General features: G+C 41.6%; 1 protein-coding gene and 1 long non-coding RNA gene across 8 annotated transcripts in view; one reads left to right on the forward strand and one right to left on the reverse strand.

Annotated features, from left to right (window-relative positions):
* Window positions 1–402: 402 nt before the first annotated feature.
* LOC118312844 lies at window positions 403–3,566 on the reverse strand. 3 transcript variants are annotated; one of them, XR_004794329.2, is made up of 5 exons: window positions 3,431–3,566; window positions 2,350–2,618; window positions 2,038–2,210; window positions 1,143–1,249; window positions 403–990 (listed from the first exon to the last, which is right to left on the reverse strand). It is a non-coding gene; the product is annotated as an uncharacterized LOC118312844 (long non-coding RNA). The 3 variants fall into 3 exon arrangements; XR_004794328.2 differs by lacking the exon at window positions 3,431–3,566 and adding an exon at window positions 2,977–3,113 and having other exon boundaries at window positions 2,068–2,210; XR_004794327.2 differs by lacking the exon at window positions 3,431–3,566 and adding an exon at window positions 2,977–3,113.
* Window positions 2,671–16,832, forward strand: part of lrba (LPS responsive beige-like anchor protein) — a 173,703-nt gene continuing 159,541 nt past the window's right edge. For 3 of the 5 annotated variants that reach the window (XM_035637807.2, XM_035637811.2, XM_035637808.2), the window contains exon 1: window positions 2,672–3,661. In XM_035637807.2, the coding sequence (XP_035493700.2) occupies window positions 3,479–3,661 (183 nt within the window). In that variant the 5' untranslated portion in view covers window positions 2,672–3,478. Of the gene's footprint in view, window positions 3,662–16,832 lie in introns of all 5 variants that reach the window. The other 2 variants (XM_035637809.2, XM_035637810.2) reach the window with 2 other exon arrangements.

Genomic DNA, 16,832 nt, shown 5'->3' on the forward strand with positions numbered 1-16,832 from the left:
TGTTCACTATCATTTTGAAGTGTGTAGTTTGTGGTGCTGTACAACTGTATTTCATTAAATGGCTAAGTGTTTCATTTATTTAGATTGCTCTCATTGGTGTAAATGGGGTGGGCAAAAGAATAGAAACACCTGTCAGTTACAAGACTGCAATAGAATTAGCTGTACCCATAGTGTGAAATCAAAAAATGGGAAACAAAACACAATCTGTGCATACAGTGTGTGCAAAGGGGTAGGCATGCTGTTACTGTAGGTCGACAGCTGCGATGTGATGTTTCATGTCTTTCATTATTATTTCCCAGGATGTTACATGACACTTGATGAGATGGTTAGAAAAAGTAACTTTGAGGTGTGAAAAATGCAGCAGAGACAACCTAATGAGACAAATGACAGAACATCCAAGGGCATGGAGCTACATGTAGCATCACAGCTTTTTATTTCATCAAAAGGTCTGCTGTACGATTTGCACAAACATCAAGATTAAATTCCGGCTTCAATAAGACGGGTTCAATCTGTTTAGAATTGTCCTTTGTCACCGTTGAAGTACTCTTCTCTGATTTCAGTGTCTTTTGACACTAAGTTATTTGCAGAAATCCTAATCTTGAGGCTTTTCAAACAGGTTGGCAGGAAGAGAGCAAGAGACAATTAGAGTGAAAGATTAATATGAGACTGAAGACTGATCATCTCTATGGAGCCCAGCTAGAAAAACAATGAAGGGAGGTTCATGTTCAAACAAAAGGTCAGTCAAAGATTTCCGAGGCCATATTTTAAGAAGTCTACATATGGGATGCAGTGACAAAGTCTGCTGATTTCAGGTTGTTACATCAGACACAGGGCCTGCGTCTCATGGGTGGTGCTGCTGGCTTCCATGACTCCTGGGGTCCCTGAGGCCTCAGCTCGTGGGAGGTCAGTGGTAACAGTGACGCCAGCTGCCTCTGTGGCAACAACACACAACGCTGCTGAGCCGCCCTTGCAGAGCAAATATGAAGTCACCTGAGCAGACATAAAACAAATACATGAACATATACAGACATTATTTAATACTGTACACATATATCACTTTTCAGATTGTATATAATTTCCCTTTGTGCAAATAATAGACATGGTTGGCTGTCATCCATTCAGCTATATGAAAAAAATCTCACGTCATAGGTCATTGGTGGTGATTTGAAAAGGCAAGCGGTGCAGAGCTGTCACTTTGCTTTAATGTTTGGTTTCCATTGCTGCAGACGTTTGTCATTGTGCTGTTGTGCTGCAGAAAAACAAAGTTCAACATACACATCAACCCTCCACTCTGTGTTTTATCATAGTGTCAAACTAGATTTGGTGCTTGTTCAACATTATATAGATCACCTCAAGCAAATGATGCAAGTAAAGTACCTTTTATGTATTATTTCATCATCTACAGTATTTGTTCATTTGTTATATTCTGATGTGTGATTTTAATTAACAGTTTGCTGAATATTCTTTCTTTTGTAAATCCATACAATATCTAAAATATTAGGGTACTACATGAGTTAAGGGTTTAGGAAGGTAAAATAAATCACCCAGTTCAGCTTCTTAACTACTGCAATTATAGCCCAAATGTCAGATTATGTGAATCCATAATATATTTTAGCTAAAATCTCAGTCTGCAAAGAAAGCAGTGAAATAAAATTTGTTAAAAGAACAAGTTTATTTTTTCTCTGAAACATAGTAAGTATTTGTATAAAGTAGCATTACATATTAATACTGGACTAAAATGCAAGCACCTCAAATTGTATTCAACTACAGTACTTGAGTAATTGACTTTACAAGACCGACCTTACTTCCCTTACGGATTGTGAAAATGAAGTCGCAGTCAAGGCTGCCGACCCCAGGGGCCCCAGATCTCCAAGGGCCCAAACAGATATAGGTTCGCCGTGTCGGTTGCTTTTTGCAATTTGATTACTTACACTAAAGTACAATATTAATTGAGTCCTGCATTATTATATAAAGGGGCTCTGTGTCAAAGTCTAATAGGATTTCCTTTGTTACTTTAGTTTATGTATTCAAACTCACATGAAAAAAAAGCAGTGTTTCATTAATTACAGAAAACCTGGGGGACAGACATGTGCTCTGATCCTGTCTCCCTGCCGACCCCTTGGCCTTGAGGACCCTGTGCCCAGTTGTTCTGTTCAGTAATCCATCCATTGGGGCCCTCTGCTGCTCCTTTCACATGTTCAACCTAGAAACTTCATTCAAACATCAAAACGTTCAGCTCAATACGGACATCCTGGCTTGCATTCAACTTTTTTTCATAACTTTTATACTAACTATTCCACGTCTTCGCGATCGTTCTAGTAATTCCAAACAAAACTACACATTTCCCACCTTTCCTCCTCTTCATACTGCTTCGGCTTCTTCATCCAGCAGCCAGCATTCACTCCGCAATTTCTCCAGAAATTGTCTTTTTCTAGTTTCTTCAGAAAATTACCTTTTCTTGTTTCTATATGCTCTCTGCATGAGTTGTGGATTCAGGGGGACGCCAGACAGCACTTTTTTTTTTCTTGGCCCCCTGGGGCCCTGGAACGGGTTAATCCGGCCGGGGTCCCGGTGGCTGGATGGAGCAGTGAGGGCATGGCGTTTATCGGGCTGTCGTGCTGAAAAAAACAGAAGAAGAAGAAAAAAAGAAGCCACCTGAACGACACACCTGCCGTCGAGCCGAATAAACGCCCCCAGCTCGTCACTGCGCATGCGCCAACTCAACTGAAGGGCTACACTGACTGTCATGGCGCTGGCGAGCTGAGAGCTGCCGGGGAAGAGAACCAGGAAGAGAAGGCAGCGCAGCGACGCGCAGCCGAGTGTGTGGAGTTCAGCCGACGAGGAGCACCGAGCCAACCGCCGTCCTTCATCGACTTCTACCCGGAGCCGCTGAGCGGACTTGCCCCCCCCCCCCCGCCCGCCCGCCCCCTCACCCCCTCCAGTTGAGTGAGTTTCGGCTCCGGCCAGGCGCGCTACCTGTCAAGTGTGTGCAGTCGACTGGCTGCGCGGAGACACATTCAAAGTCTCCGTGTCCTCGTTTGCCGTTCGACCGGGCGGAGGCAGGCAGCCCCGCGGCGGGAGGACGAGCTCCGCGTCACCTGCGTCCCTCCTCGCTACCTGCGGGACTCTGAAGCCATCCGTCTGCTATCAAGTTACGAAGTGTGTGTGTGAGGGAGAAGAAGAAGAGGAGCACCTCCACCGCGGAGCGGAGCGGGTGACATTGTGTGTGTGTGTGTGTGTGTGTGTGCGTGCGCCCACTTGCGAGGTCCATTCGCTCTGAATGGGGAGGGGGACGTGTCGCCCGCGTGCCCGTGGACTGTCAACGACTCAGCGGACGGGGACATAGATCCCGCTCGTCGTCGCCCCCGCCGCCGTCTTCCAGCCCTCCTCCCGCCCTCGTCGCCGTCGCACGGTGAACAGGTGCCCTCACCTGTGAACACGCCACCCGGCCCCCGCGTCCCGGCCGCTTCCGTAGCAGATGGCTAGCGGCGAGGCGACGGCCGCCCCGCCGGGCGACGCGCAGGACGGGCGAGCCGGCGCCGCGGCGCTCGGCGCCGGCGTGCCCGTCAGGGGCATCCGGATGAAGTTCGCCGTGCTGGCCGGCCTGGTGGAAGTTGGGGAAGTTTCCCACCGAGACATCGTGGAGACCGTGTTCAACCTGGTAAGCTGATTACGGAGGGCTCAGGGCGCGTTAGGCCCCGGGCACGGGGCTGTCGCGGTGTGTGTGTGTGTGTGTGTAGTAAACATGCAAGTCTATATACACTTAAAAAGAAGAAGAAGAAGAAAAGAATAGATGGGCTATTGAAGCGCTCGTTTGATGTCATAATGTCATAACCCCACTGTGCAGTCAACACTGTAAACCATAATGAGTCATAGTCTAATAGGACTTATTACTCCTTTCGCCATGTATCATATACCAATTAGCTTTGTGCCACACTGTTCCTCAGAAGTCCATTATTGTCTGTTGCCTTAAATATTACGTGACACAGTCTCATCGCTGTCACACTGTGTACTGTGTGAGGTGTTATTAAGACGGGCCGCCTCCTTCCTTGTATGAAATGATTCAGACGGGATGACCTGTGTCAGAATCATCGTGTGTGTGTGTGTGTGTGTGTGTGTGTGTGTGTGTGTGTGTGTGTGTGTGTGTGTGTGTGTGTGTGTGTGTGTGTGTGTGTGTGTGTGTGTGTGTGTGTGTGTGTGTGTGTGTGTGTGTGTGTGTGTGTGTGAGAGATCAGTCCACAACCTGTTGCCCACCCTCAACTCCCTCATCCTGCGCTTTGTCTGTCTTGCAGCGCGGAAAAGTAACCTTTGGCTGTCCCCGACTCATGGAAATATATAGCTGTGCTGTTCCCCGCGTGTGAATGTATGAATGAATGAACGAACGAAGCTGCCCGTAGGCAGGGAGCTCAGCGTGAAGGAGAGGGCGTCCTCAGCTACAGTTTGGCGGGTGAGGTGAGGTGGAGAGAGGAGAGCAGAGGGGAGGAGAGGTGAAGGTGAAACCTGCAGAACTGCTTTGTCACTGTGGCAACACAGTGAATGGAGTTCTTTTTCCGGAAGAGGAATCTCATCCTCCCGTGTCTCCAGTCATGACACCAGACCCCACGGCGGTCTCGAGTGGAGGCAAGGGAACTGTAGTGGACACTTCTCTCCTCATGTTGCGAAGTCGTAGCACCATTTAACGCAAAGCCATCCCATTATTAAGCCAGTGTGGTAAGCAGAATTTCCCTGTAGCTACTGAAATCATTAATTTAATTAATGTACTGCTAAATCAAGCATTTGTTTTTTGAATACAGCTAACAACATAATGTACTCTAGGTCAGCAATAGAGCCTTTCACATTTTTTTGTAATACATCCGCTGATATTTCAGTATCTAAAATGTTTTACTCGCTATTATCAATATTTGCATTGGCCCCCAAAAATCCATATCGGTCAGGCTCTACTCTGCAAATAACAAGTATTCTTATTATTGATCAATGTTTTTATTGAATATCAGGATGTAAAAAAAATGCCCCCAAACACAAACTCCTAGGGCACAACTCAACATCAATTGGCATCACTTCACTGTATATATTGTCCAACAGTCCAGACCCAAAGATATTTAGTTTATTAGTAAGTGAAACAGGGAATGATTGTTTGATTATCAGAGTAGTTGTCTAAGAATTTTCTGTCAATGGACTAGTTGTTTCAGCTCCAGCACCAAGATGTTCCACGGTGACTTGGTTCCTCAGAAATGTTAACTTTATTGGCCAGGAATTTTGGCTGTAAGGACCGAGTTCATGACCTGTGTCGTGTGTTGGACAAAACTGTGACGATATGAAGCAGCAAATATGAAAAGAAATATCACTAGAAAGTATTGTTTTCACTTTCAGAATCTAACTAGAGGAAGCCACCAATTAGTACATGTTTTATTGTGTTTTCTTTAGTCTGGCAAAAGAGCAGCTCTGCATGGTTCCCTGGGACCCCCGGTGTTTGGGCATGGTCAGCATCGTTTTAGGGGCTTTAAGAGATGGCACCATGCAATTCATTAGGCTTACCCGCCTCTACTTTCATGCTCTTCACATCTTCTGCTCCCCCTCTTCTCTCGGGTGATAATCTGATTTATCATAAAGGACAGTGTCTGTAGTGGTGTCTTGTTTGCAGGCTCACTGCATGACTCCTACGCTGTTTTCTGTTATACGCAACATTGTTTTCTCCAGAGAATAACCCTTAAAAAACGTATGATGTGACTTAAAACAGTGGTTTGTTATCATTTGTGACACACTGGGCTTGGGTTATAAACACCAAGATTCACTTTTTTGAAATACAAAGCAGCTCATTATGGTGGCTTTGTCTGGGCCTTAAGTCAGGAAATTACTAAAGAGGGAAGATGGGTTGATCTCTCATCTGTTGTCAAGTGAGTAATACCTCTTGCTATACTGTGAGTTTTGCACCTTTTCCCTCTGTTGGTACCACGGTCCACACCAGCTGGATACCACGCGTGTTAGGTGAAAGTGAAAGTGAATTTAACCCAGAGAGTGCGATTCTTCAATCTCATCTTTTTTTTTTTTTTACCTTTATAAAAACTAATAATAATCTGAAGACGTTCCTCCCAGTTCAGCTGAGAATGAGCTTCCTGCTTCAGCACCTCCGCAGCTTTCTATCGCTCTCATTGTTTAGTTTGTGGCGCCAAAAAACCCCTCCAAACCATGCAGGTTGAGATAAAGCACGGGGCAACCTTTTTTTTTTTTCTTTTTTTTTTACAGCATGTTTTCTTGAACCACACACAGGGACTGATGAACAAATGTTGCAAGCCAGAGAAACTATCGGAGACCTGTTTCTGGCGACCTGTCAGATGTTAAGTCCAATGGTCGCTGGTGTGGTGTGTCAGCACTCGAGTCATTTGGGCTCTGTAAATATTTTACTTTTCTCATCAGTCACTGGTTTTATTTCATATTTTTAAGGCAGGTAGAGGCATATAGTCGGTGTGTGCGAACCCCAGTGCTGTAAGTTGCTTCCCACAGTGTTACAGGAAGCAGCAGTTTTGGTTTTCTCGGTCCGCCAACCTTAAACTAAATGCTGGAGCTGCGAAGTGGGGTTTTTAATTCTCAGTTGAGTTGTCTGCTACTAGCACGACTGACACTACTCTGATGTCAGTCGACACAGAGCAGTTAGCAGACAGACGATATGCAGATTTGATACACGAATAACACAGCATTAAGGCGCTTGCAACAATGCTGTATCATTTGTGATGAACATTTGAAAGAAAACATATCTGCTTCACTTTAATGTGACAAAATTATCCTCAACAGACTCTACACCGTCGTCTGCTCGGCGGAGATCTGTTTCTCTGTCAACTCGTGCCATGTGGCCTTATAAAACATAAAACAAACACGTCCGATACATGAACTACGTGCGCCAAGTCTATTTCTGATACTGATATTTGAATGAAAAGCCAACGGGGCCTGACAATATCTGGTCTCCATTTTATTGTTTGTGTGTACTAAAATTTGGTTATGGACTGTAACCATGGACCAAGGGAAAGGTCTGTGGCTCGTCATTTAAGAGACAGAGGAAATGTGTGAGTTTGTGTTATGGAATATAACTTTCCTTAAAGGCCTTATTGTAGCAACAAAGGTGGTAACCACAGTTATCGTCTCCTTTCACAGTTGTGCACATGTTATTGTTTGTTTCCCTTTAAAACACTACATTTAGGTAATATTGGTTTCCTTTTATTGTATACTGCTGCAGAATATGAATATGAATCTCATATCCTGATAGAGGTCATTTCATATCGTTCTGTGTGACTCTTACCTTTTTCCTGACCGTGCAAACTGGGACCATGTCTTTGCAGATGTGGCGGCAGCTGTTGTCTCCGTCCATCTTCACGAGTCTTTGCCACATGCTGTTGCTGCCGTCAAACGTCTTAGTTTGGGGGTTTGTTATGAGCACTTGACTGTACTTTAGTGGCTCCCATTCACAGACATCTCCATACTGTTTGACCTGATTCTTGTGTAGGTGGTAAAATAGGTTAGTGGCATTTGAGTCTGTAGTGGGGACCATTCTGCGGTCTTACTTGCAAAGTACAGTTTTCTTTAGTCTGTGTTAGACTTTTTCATACCCACACCACGTCCATGCAACAAAAACTGCTTTAGGTACAAGCTCATCATTTCCGTTTGACTGTTCCTTGTCTTTCTCCTTTTCAGAATCACCCCGTTCATGCGGTGCAAAAGAATCAAAGCGTCGTCCAGGTCATGGAAAATATTGCCGTAAAGAGGGATTTGTGACCCCAAAAAATAAATGATAGAGTTTAATATGAAATTATAGGATATATTATATCGTTCTGTTTGTAATTATTGATTTCATGTTTTCTATATCAATTTTGGGGACTTGGGCTCCAGTGCCTCACTGATCTGTTACAAGACTCTTTTTGACTCATTTTTGATAATTTAAAATGTAAAATAAATTCAATTTAAATGTTTTTGTTAGGACAGGGTTTTCAAATGTTCATTCACTAATTTTGGAATAAGTCCCTCTTCATATTCTGTCATTTCTTTATTTTTCCACTGAGCATATACATTGAACTTGTGAAATGTAAGAGCAGGGATTTATTTTCTTGGAGCGACGATGAGGTGGAACTGTTACTGACAGTACAGTAAGTGCTGCCAAGGTTTTGCCTTCACCCCTGGTAGTCAAGTTGTGACTGATAAGAACAAATCAGAAAGCGAATCATTGTCATGGAGGTTTCAAACTTAAATGCAGCCAGCAGCGTTACCAAACTTCTCTGTGTTCTCAAAAACCCCCCAAAGTAGTTGGTTTAGTTTTAAAAATATAACGTAGTGGTGTGGATAGGAATACAGCAAACACACAAACTCTCCCTTCAGTTGCTTACAATCAGACACAAGAGCCGGAGGGAGCGAGGACGATCATCTCTCTCTCTCCCGGCCTGCTTTGACCTCTCTGGCAGTAACAAAGAGCCCTCTAATCTGACACATGAATGAAACCCTATATCTGCTCCCCTCTGTTATCTGTCGCATCAGCCCGATTCCCCCGGTCACACCTTCTACCTTCTCCCCATTGTCGCTAGAAGCTGTTTGAAGCACTTGTGGCCTGTTGTCTAAATAAGCAGCTCTGTTTGTAGTCCTGAGTTCATGATTTTTTTCATTTTCCACTTCACCAGCGGTGCTTGTTGTGTCCGTAAATGACCTTTTTTTAAAAAAAAAAGTTATTTCCCTAAACAAAAGATGCTATTATTGTGACTTCACTATTGTGGCTGTACCGTCTTGTTTAAAGTTGCAGCGGTGAAATGACCACAATGAGCATTCTGAGCCTGACACACGTTTGACAATCCAGCATGTTGTATATATGTAACTGCTACAAAACCGCCCCGACTGGGATGTCGGTTTTCCGTTTACCTGCACGGTGTTTCATTATTTAGCCCCCGAGCAGATCAGATAATGCACACATCATGCCTGATCACCTGCTGTGTGCTGACGAACAGGCAGGTGGCTTTTCCGATTCATCAATGTTTGAAAGATGTGTCATATCTCCGGGAGGGAATTTTAATTCAACAAAACATTTTGATGTGAACTTGTAGCACAGCATATGGCAATTTACTACTCAATTACCTTTTTTGTTTTTGAGTTTTCTCCGATTGTAATAAGACTTAGGGATAACTCGGCTGCTGTGGAGTTGAGTTTTTGCTGTTGTTGCGTTGGCTGTCACAAAATTGTGGCGCCCAGTACAGAAAAATCAATCACCTTAATTTTTTTGCAATATGTTTCAGTCCGCCAAGCATGAGTCTAATTTTAAAAAACTTGCTAGAACTGTGTGCACTTGTTTGTAGCCTTATGGGTTTGTGTTGTTGGTAAATGTGAATGAAATTGATTTTCCACCAGAAATTATCCTTTTCAAATCTCTGTGTGACGTGTTAGTGTAGAGAACACACCGTTGACAGAGTCACATCTGTTGTTACTTTAAAGTGGTTGTGAAAAATCAGAGTTTTATAACTACGACTTATTTTGCTTTTGTGTTTTTATATCGGTGACTGTATATCTTTAGGTATCCCTCCACCAAGAGCAGAATCCACTCCCCCTTTGAACAACTCTCAGTTTGCTTTTCAACATGTATACATTCCTGGGTGTTTTGGTGAAAGATTAACCAGTTACACATTTTCCTCTGCATCCGCGTTTGCTGCAGTGCAGTTTCAGGAAACAGGGCCATAATGAAGTCTTGTTCTTGGCCTACATCTCTCCTCTCTTATTGTTTCTTGTATAAACAGTGCCAGCTCACACATGCGTTTCAACAGAATGCCACTGGTTGTGATGGAGGAAGCCGGGAACAGGAACTGTTGGTGGAGACTCTCAAAGACCAACAACACGATAATTAAACCCTGCCCCCGAGTCAGCCACGGGGGCAAGGAGAAACTGCACTTTCTTCTCTTTTTTTGTATGTAGAATTATACTGTACCATTGATGGCAAAGCTGGAATCAGTTCGCGGAAATAAATAATGCATTTAAAAAAAATGTATTTTGAATCTAAGCAATACCCCCAATAACCTCGACACCTGGGCAAATAAAACGAAAGCTGTTTGCAGTTTAATATTGCCACAGGTAAATAAAAAACACGACCCTGCAGTTGAGTATTATGCGTTCAACGGTTAAGCTCAGAGTTGGGATAGAATGGTTTGATGATTTGAGATGGTATACAGTTGAAATAATTTTTTTATGGTCCTCACAAGTGGAGGAGCAGATTGCACGTGTGCAGACAGTAAGACTGACATTTCTTGTGCATTCTGGCTGTTAAGAAGTGAAGGGATTTGTATTTGGAGCTGTTCTCTAGTGAACAGACCTTTTGCTTCTTTGTGATTGTTAATGGTTTTGCATTTACCTTTTTTACATATTGATTTTCCCCCCCTGCTGTGTACTGAGACAAATCCCCCACAGTGACAAGGTCCTGCAAAAAAATGGGAAACCTGGTGTATTCAGAGACCGAAGGCTCCTTTCTGCAGCAACCCCATTTTGAAATTTGGTTTGCAATCTTGCTAAGTGCAGCTTCAATTTAATTCAGTTTTGTTTGTATAGCACCAGATCACACATTTCAAGGCACTCCACGTCTCCTTGGCTTCATGCACTTACACACATTACATACACTAATTGCACCTCTGTGGGATTTTGCATTATCTTGTCCTTCACCTACCCTCCAAACTCTAGCTACTAATTCAAGTCTGGGTGTCAGTGGTAACGGGGCAATCGGATCCTTACAGATTTAATTTTCCCTTACAGCCTTTCATCAAATCTATATCGGTCCCAGAGTCTTTTCCCAGTCGGTCATGTCCAGACCAGCTCCAAAGTGAGACATTTTGGGGTAGATCCTTACATACCTTCAAAACTACCAGACATACTAGTTGTACTTCACATTGTTAGCCAGTCACTTGTGGCATACAAGTTTTTATGGACAGTATTCAGTGATGGACACACTCATAGGATGCTGGCACCAGTGAGATGTTGATGTCTTTTCATACACAGATATGAACCGAGGTTTTACAATACCAACAGCAAAGCTCTGAATAATACTTTGTCCAGATGTTATTCACTGGGAAGTTATAATGCTTCTAAACGAGGAGCATTTGTATTCACCATTCTGATGATTATACCCAACCAGCAAGGTTTTGTTTATTTGTACATAATGAAATTTCCCGGCTGACACCTATATGTTTGACTCCAAATTCTTTGTGCCTCAAGATATAAACTATAAATATTTTTTCCATTAGGTGTCCAGATCTTCAAGTTGTGCTGAACAAATACTACAATGATCATTTTTGAATCATACACTTTCGATTTAGATTTAATTTAGAATCATTCATTTAGTTTTTTATACAGTATACAAACCACACAGCTACACATCGACGATACAGAAACATTCACTGCACATTACAGTCATCTCAAAATAAATGAACAGTTAATTATATTAATAAAGACATAGGAAAAGTAGTAATTTTAGCTTTAACTAAAGTAGATTGTGAGGTGTTTTACAATACTAGTGTTGAAATTAGAGAAACCATGCCGACGATCAGTCAAGTCAGATGGGAGATCATCCATAGCGGTTCGCAGCCATTTACTTCCGAGAGCCACAATCCAGTTAGCAATGGGAAATCTTACTTCCATTAACATTGCAGTGCATCTTTTGGCATTGCCCTTTAGGATTTCTGCATGATGGACATGATTTGTCTGTTGTGAGATTTCCCAAAATACATCTTTGGATCAATGATATTTTTGTCTGTTGTTGCTTAGTGGTTGCTACCTAAAAAAAATGAGCAAACCCGAGATATTTCACTGTCATCCTCATTATACCAAACACAGTAGTCCACCTGGCTCGTGTAAATTCACCTTTGACCTTGGCCACGAAGCTCATTATCATTGCTGAATTCAAGGTTAACTGCTTTCAGTAGATGTAAGCTGCACCTTGGATAATCGTCCGAAAATCCAGACATGGTGTTGATACACACATACATATACACACACAATGCAAACACTGTTGACATGTTGGAACACTATTGCAGAGCTTTTGGCTAAACAGGAAGCGGTATTAACCTCCTGGCACCGAATCTTCTCTTCACAGTGGTGGGTGTAATGATATGCTAATTCTGCTTGCCTGCTGGCCAAGTTTCAGTCTTAAATGCTGGAAAAAAAAGGTGTGAATTTTAAGACATAATAAGATATGCTGCTCCTGTCTTAAGCCGTCGCCTCACCTCAGTCTTGTTTTTGTAAGTTAATTAGTGTTTATATGTTTAAGACACTACTGTAAATATTGCATGAAGATGCTTGCTGTTTGCAGGTGTCTTGCAGTTTCTCCGTATTTTGAGAAATGGCAGGTCAGATTTGCATGATGCATTATGGCCCAAAATTGTGCCTTTTTATTTCAAAGGAAAACACATTACATCACTGTAATCCCTGTTTTTCGCTATCGCTGCTTTCAGACATGCACTGATATTCAGACATTTTCCTGAAATTTTCCACTGGGCTTGTATGTGAGAACGCAAATGTTCGCAAATGTTGCACTGGACATTTTTCCCCGTTATATGTGAAATGCAAACTCTGGAAAATTTCCTTGTGTCCAAAAAAAGCTTATGAGAAATTTAAGCTTTCCAAGTGCAGAGTTTAAATTTCTGAGATTTTTTTTGACTTTGCTCACATTAATTAAATCATTTTGTCTTTAGCAAATCTTTAATAGTTGCATTTAACATGATATGTGGGAAGAACCACTGTTTTGTAGATTACCTCTGCTTGTGCAATCACCCTGACATTTATAGACATCTCATGATTATGAGCAGATACAACTGTATGTTGGCAACTCCCTGTGGCTCTGGATAGGACGGGACACTGGGCATGAAGAGGGTGATTCTTGTTTTTTCTAATATTTTTTATTTAGTCTATTATGTGCAGTAGGTTTCAGAGGCATTGAGCAGATGTATTAATTGCCCACTATGCTCTACAAACTGTGCTATGCTCTAGATGATTTGAATGTCTAGTAGTAATAGCAGTGAAGATATCCAACCATGTTTCCCTTCAAACAAATCAACCTTTGTGTAACTTGACTGTTACAGAGGAGGCAGGAGCAAGGAGTTATTTTTTCTCTCCTTGCTCGTAAGCAAATGCTTTAGTTGCAGAGTAAGTAGCCTGTAGCGTATTACTTGCTATTTGTCATGGGTTAGACTGAATCTTTCTACTCTTCTCAAGAGTATCATCTGCTTTTTCTCTAAGCCTTTAATTGTTTAGTAATTCAATTTGCCAGAACTTTATTGTGCATGATACTCACACTTTGCCTGTGTGATAGAATTGGCACATTAAAGTTGGGTTCTGTTGAAGTGAGACTCACATTGGCATAGAAACTGCACTCTAAAGATTGCATACGTGTACTGTATGGCAAAACCTGGAAATTTAGAATCGTGACTGTAAAATCAATTCAATTACCAAACAAATAAAAATAATATTCAGATGAATGACCATGAATTACATAAAGGGCCTGTGTCGTCGTCATTGTAAATCTGTGCTGACCCTCCGGAGAACTGGCCCTTGGCCGAGCCTGACTGCCGACCCCTAGATGCTTCCTCAATCCTTGACCTGCTTTCTCACACTCTCACTCTCACATTGATCAACAACTCATCTGTTGCCACGGTCTGGCACACCGCCTCTGTTGAATACAGAGATGCTGTCTATAAATAAAAGCTGTACAATCCATTGTAACACAGTGTTTACTGCGGAAACATGTCCGTTTCTGATTCGACAGCTTCGACAGCACATTTGACCAGATGTTTTTTTTTTGCCAGATAAACCTGCTTTTACTTTAGACTTGGAAAAAGTCGTTGCCCCACTAAAGTACGTTTGGGTTACTGCAGTAGTCCCCCTTTGAAAAATGACCTCATGGTTTGATTTCATGTTGTTGAAGTACCAGGCTCCACATCAGGAGGAGGAGGTGAAAAATGTTGTGTTGCCTAAATTAATGAACTTGTTTGGATATTAGCCCGAATTTAAGGCAGTACAATACATACTCGGACATTGGATCATCTGCTGGAGCCACAGAGTTTTACATTTTTAGTTTTTCATTGAAAAGCAGATCACTTTTCCAACTCTTCATTACTTAAAGATGAAGGAAAGTTAGCACCAAAACCAAAACCATATTTCAAAATCTGATGAATGATGCATGATACCTGTCAAAGAGCCTTTTTTAACTTATGATCTGATCTGATGACAGAACGTGAAAGAGCAGATAAACCAACTTTGCGTCCTAGAGGATGTGATTTGACTCTTTCTGTCATAATCTACGTTATGTATCCAGTAGCCCTTTAGAGATGTCAGAAGAATGATGCAGTAACCCATAAACGGTACAGTTGAGACATCAGGCCATGCCATCAAAAATCTAAGGGACCATCAGACAGGCAGCAACTGGTCACAAATCCTTGAAAGTAAATGTTAAAAGGTCATATGTGCTCATGCTGGGACATCACTGGGGTTATTGATTTGGCGTCTTACGTCAGAGATATTTCATTGAATTATGCCCAAGTCAATCATGGTTCAAATGTCAGTTTTGGTGTCCTGGGGGCAACTGTCTCCCCAACCCTAACCCAATGACATGGGTGTAGCTTACTGTTTTGCTTCTTTTTAAAAGAAGAGGCTGAAGTCTTTTGCATCTAAAGACCTACAAATAACATCAACAGCTGTTTTCAGACATGAACTCTGGAAAATGTCCGGAAAATTGGGTCAACACGTTAGGCTCACTCAGACATGTCCTGGTAATTTTACTATGGGGCTGTTTGGAAAAGTTCCAGAAAATGTCAGGAGCAACATTAGTGGACATTTGCCTTCTCACATACAGCCCCTCTGGAAAAGTTCAGGAATATCCGTTCTTCATTGCATGTCTGCATACAGCTATATAATCTACTGTTGCTCTCTCAGTAAATACTGCATACAAAATCACACTTGTGTGCTCAAAATGATTTACTGGGACGGAGTGTGTATATATACTGGCATTCGCACTGTGTTGCAGTCAGTGGCTGTTAAGAACTGTCTTTGTTGTTGACCAGAGTTGTAGGATAAACAGAGGAAGCTGCATTGACACAGTTAAAGTGCAAACCACAGGAAATAGGTGAGAGTGGAACAACGAGGTTGGGATCTACTGCCGTCCATGTCCTGATTCTACATCCAGGGTTTCCCTGAGGAACTTGTTTGGCCGAGGCTCTAAGACAAACGGATCATGAAAAATCATGTCTTTTGGTCAATTTTTAAAGTAGCTAATGGCTTACAGAAGTTATTCTTAGTAAACATATGGTATGTTCTGTGTGAAATGGTCACATTTTCCCTCAAGGCTTAAATTTTTTATGATGTTAGTGGAAGTGTTCAGGCTAGGTTGCCCACATCTGCTATAAACACTGTAGGACACCGCCACGTTTTAAAAAAAAAACATCAGACTAGGCTTTTTAGACTCATGACTAAATTTTGCATGATTTCATAAATATATAAATTTACTAAAATGTTTCATTAAAAACCAAACAATGTTCAATAATATGATTATGAACGTATTTAAAAGCAATAGAGTTTGTATTGATGCAGCCGAGATTTATCCCAAAAAATAATCAATAAAAACACTGGCTAAATTCATGGGTTTATAAAAGTTTAATATCTTTAATTCCATATATCTTGTTTTTCCATTGAATATATATATATATATATATATATATATATATATATATATATATATATTTGTTTGTTTGCATTGAAAATTCACAAGCTGTGCAGTTTTAAATTGAAGCGACTAATCAAGAGTCTTTCTTTTGAAATTCTTTTTTCTCTCCTCCGCGAAGGCTTGAATTCCTCACGAATGTTTATCTCTTTCCTTCTTCAACTCCCTGATCCAGCTGCTATTTTTAATACGATGCACCAGAGCCAACCTTCCTATTTGCTGCTACTAGGCAAACTAAAAATCATTAGAAGTCACCGATCAAACAATGACATTCTTTGTTTACCTCAGTCATGATCTAATCACCTCAACCCCCTTTCTGTTGGTCGCCTCGCAGGAACAGAGAAAACGTATTCTTCAGCATGAATGTCTTTAATGCTGAATAACCAATTCCAGACGGAGACCACATAAAGATTTTCTCAAGTAGGAGTAGGCTGTGAATATCTGAGTATTGTTTTAATTTCTAACATCTCATTCCAGAAGCAGATGACTTTAGTCAGTCAAAGTATTTCTGGAAAAAAAAAAGATTTGCCCTGAAGCCTGGACTCCCATATCTAATGAGGACTATTTCCTGACAAGCCTTTTCCTTCTGTTGACAATAGCACCCACCCTGCAACTTAAGCTGGATTGCCAGATAGGCAGCGCTAGTGATAGAGAAGTCTCTTATACACCTCCTTGCTCTGCTATGACTTATTGGCTTCATGTTAAAAAAGGTTAGTTATACTCACATATAGATATACTTATATATTATTATATATAACCAAATTTGTGATGAATACATGGGAAACTGATGCTATAAGATTAATTCGTCGTCCTCCTTTTACACCAAGTCCTGCTCCTGGTTTTAGTTAATGAAACATGATAAAGATGTATTTTGGAGGATGTGAGCACCTCACTTTAGCAAGTGAAACAGAAAGATGGAGGATCTTGACTGTAGAGTGATGAATGGTATCATAATCTTTGTTGCAACCCAAACCCTCTCTCTTCCATTTGGATGAAAATTCACTTTAGAAGCTAATTATGTATTTGCTTTCCTTTCTCTGGTTTTATGGCTCTTTAATTCTTCCATCACACAATGCAGATGTCATAACACAGGATAAATGATGCCGTGATTGAATGA

Source organism: Scophthalmus maximus, chromosome 8 (genome assembly GCF_022379125.1).
Source record: "Scophthalmus maximus strain ysfricsl-2021 chromosome 8, ASM2237912v1, whole genome shotgun sequence".
Taxonomy (NCBI): Eukaryota; Metazoa; Chordata; class Actinopteri; order Pleuronectiformes; family Scophthalmidae; genus Scophthalmus; species Scophthalmus maximus.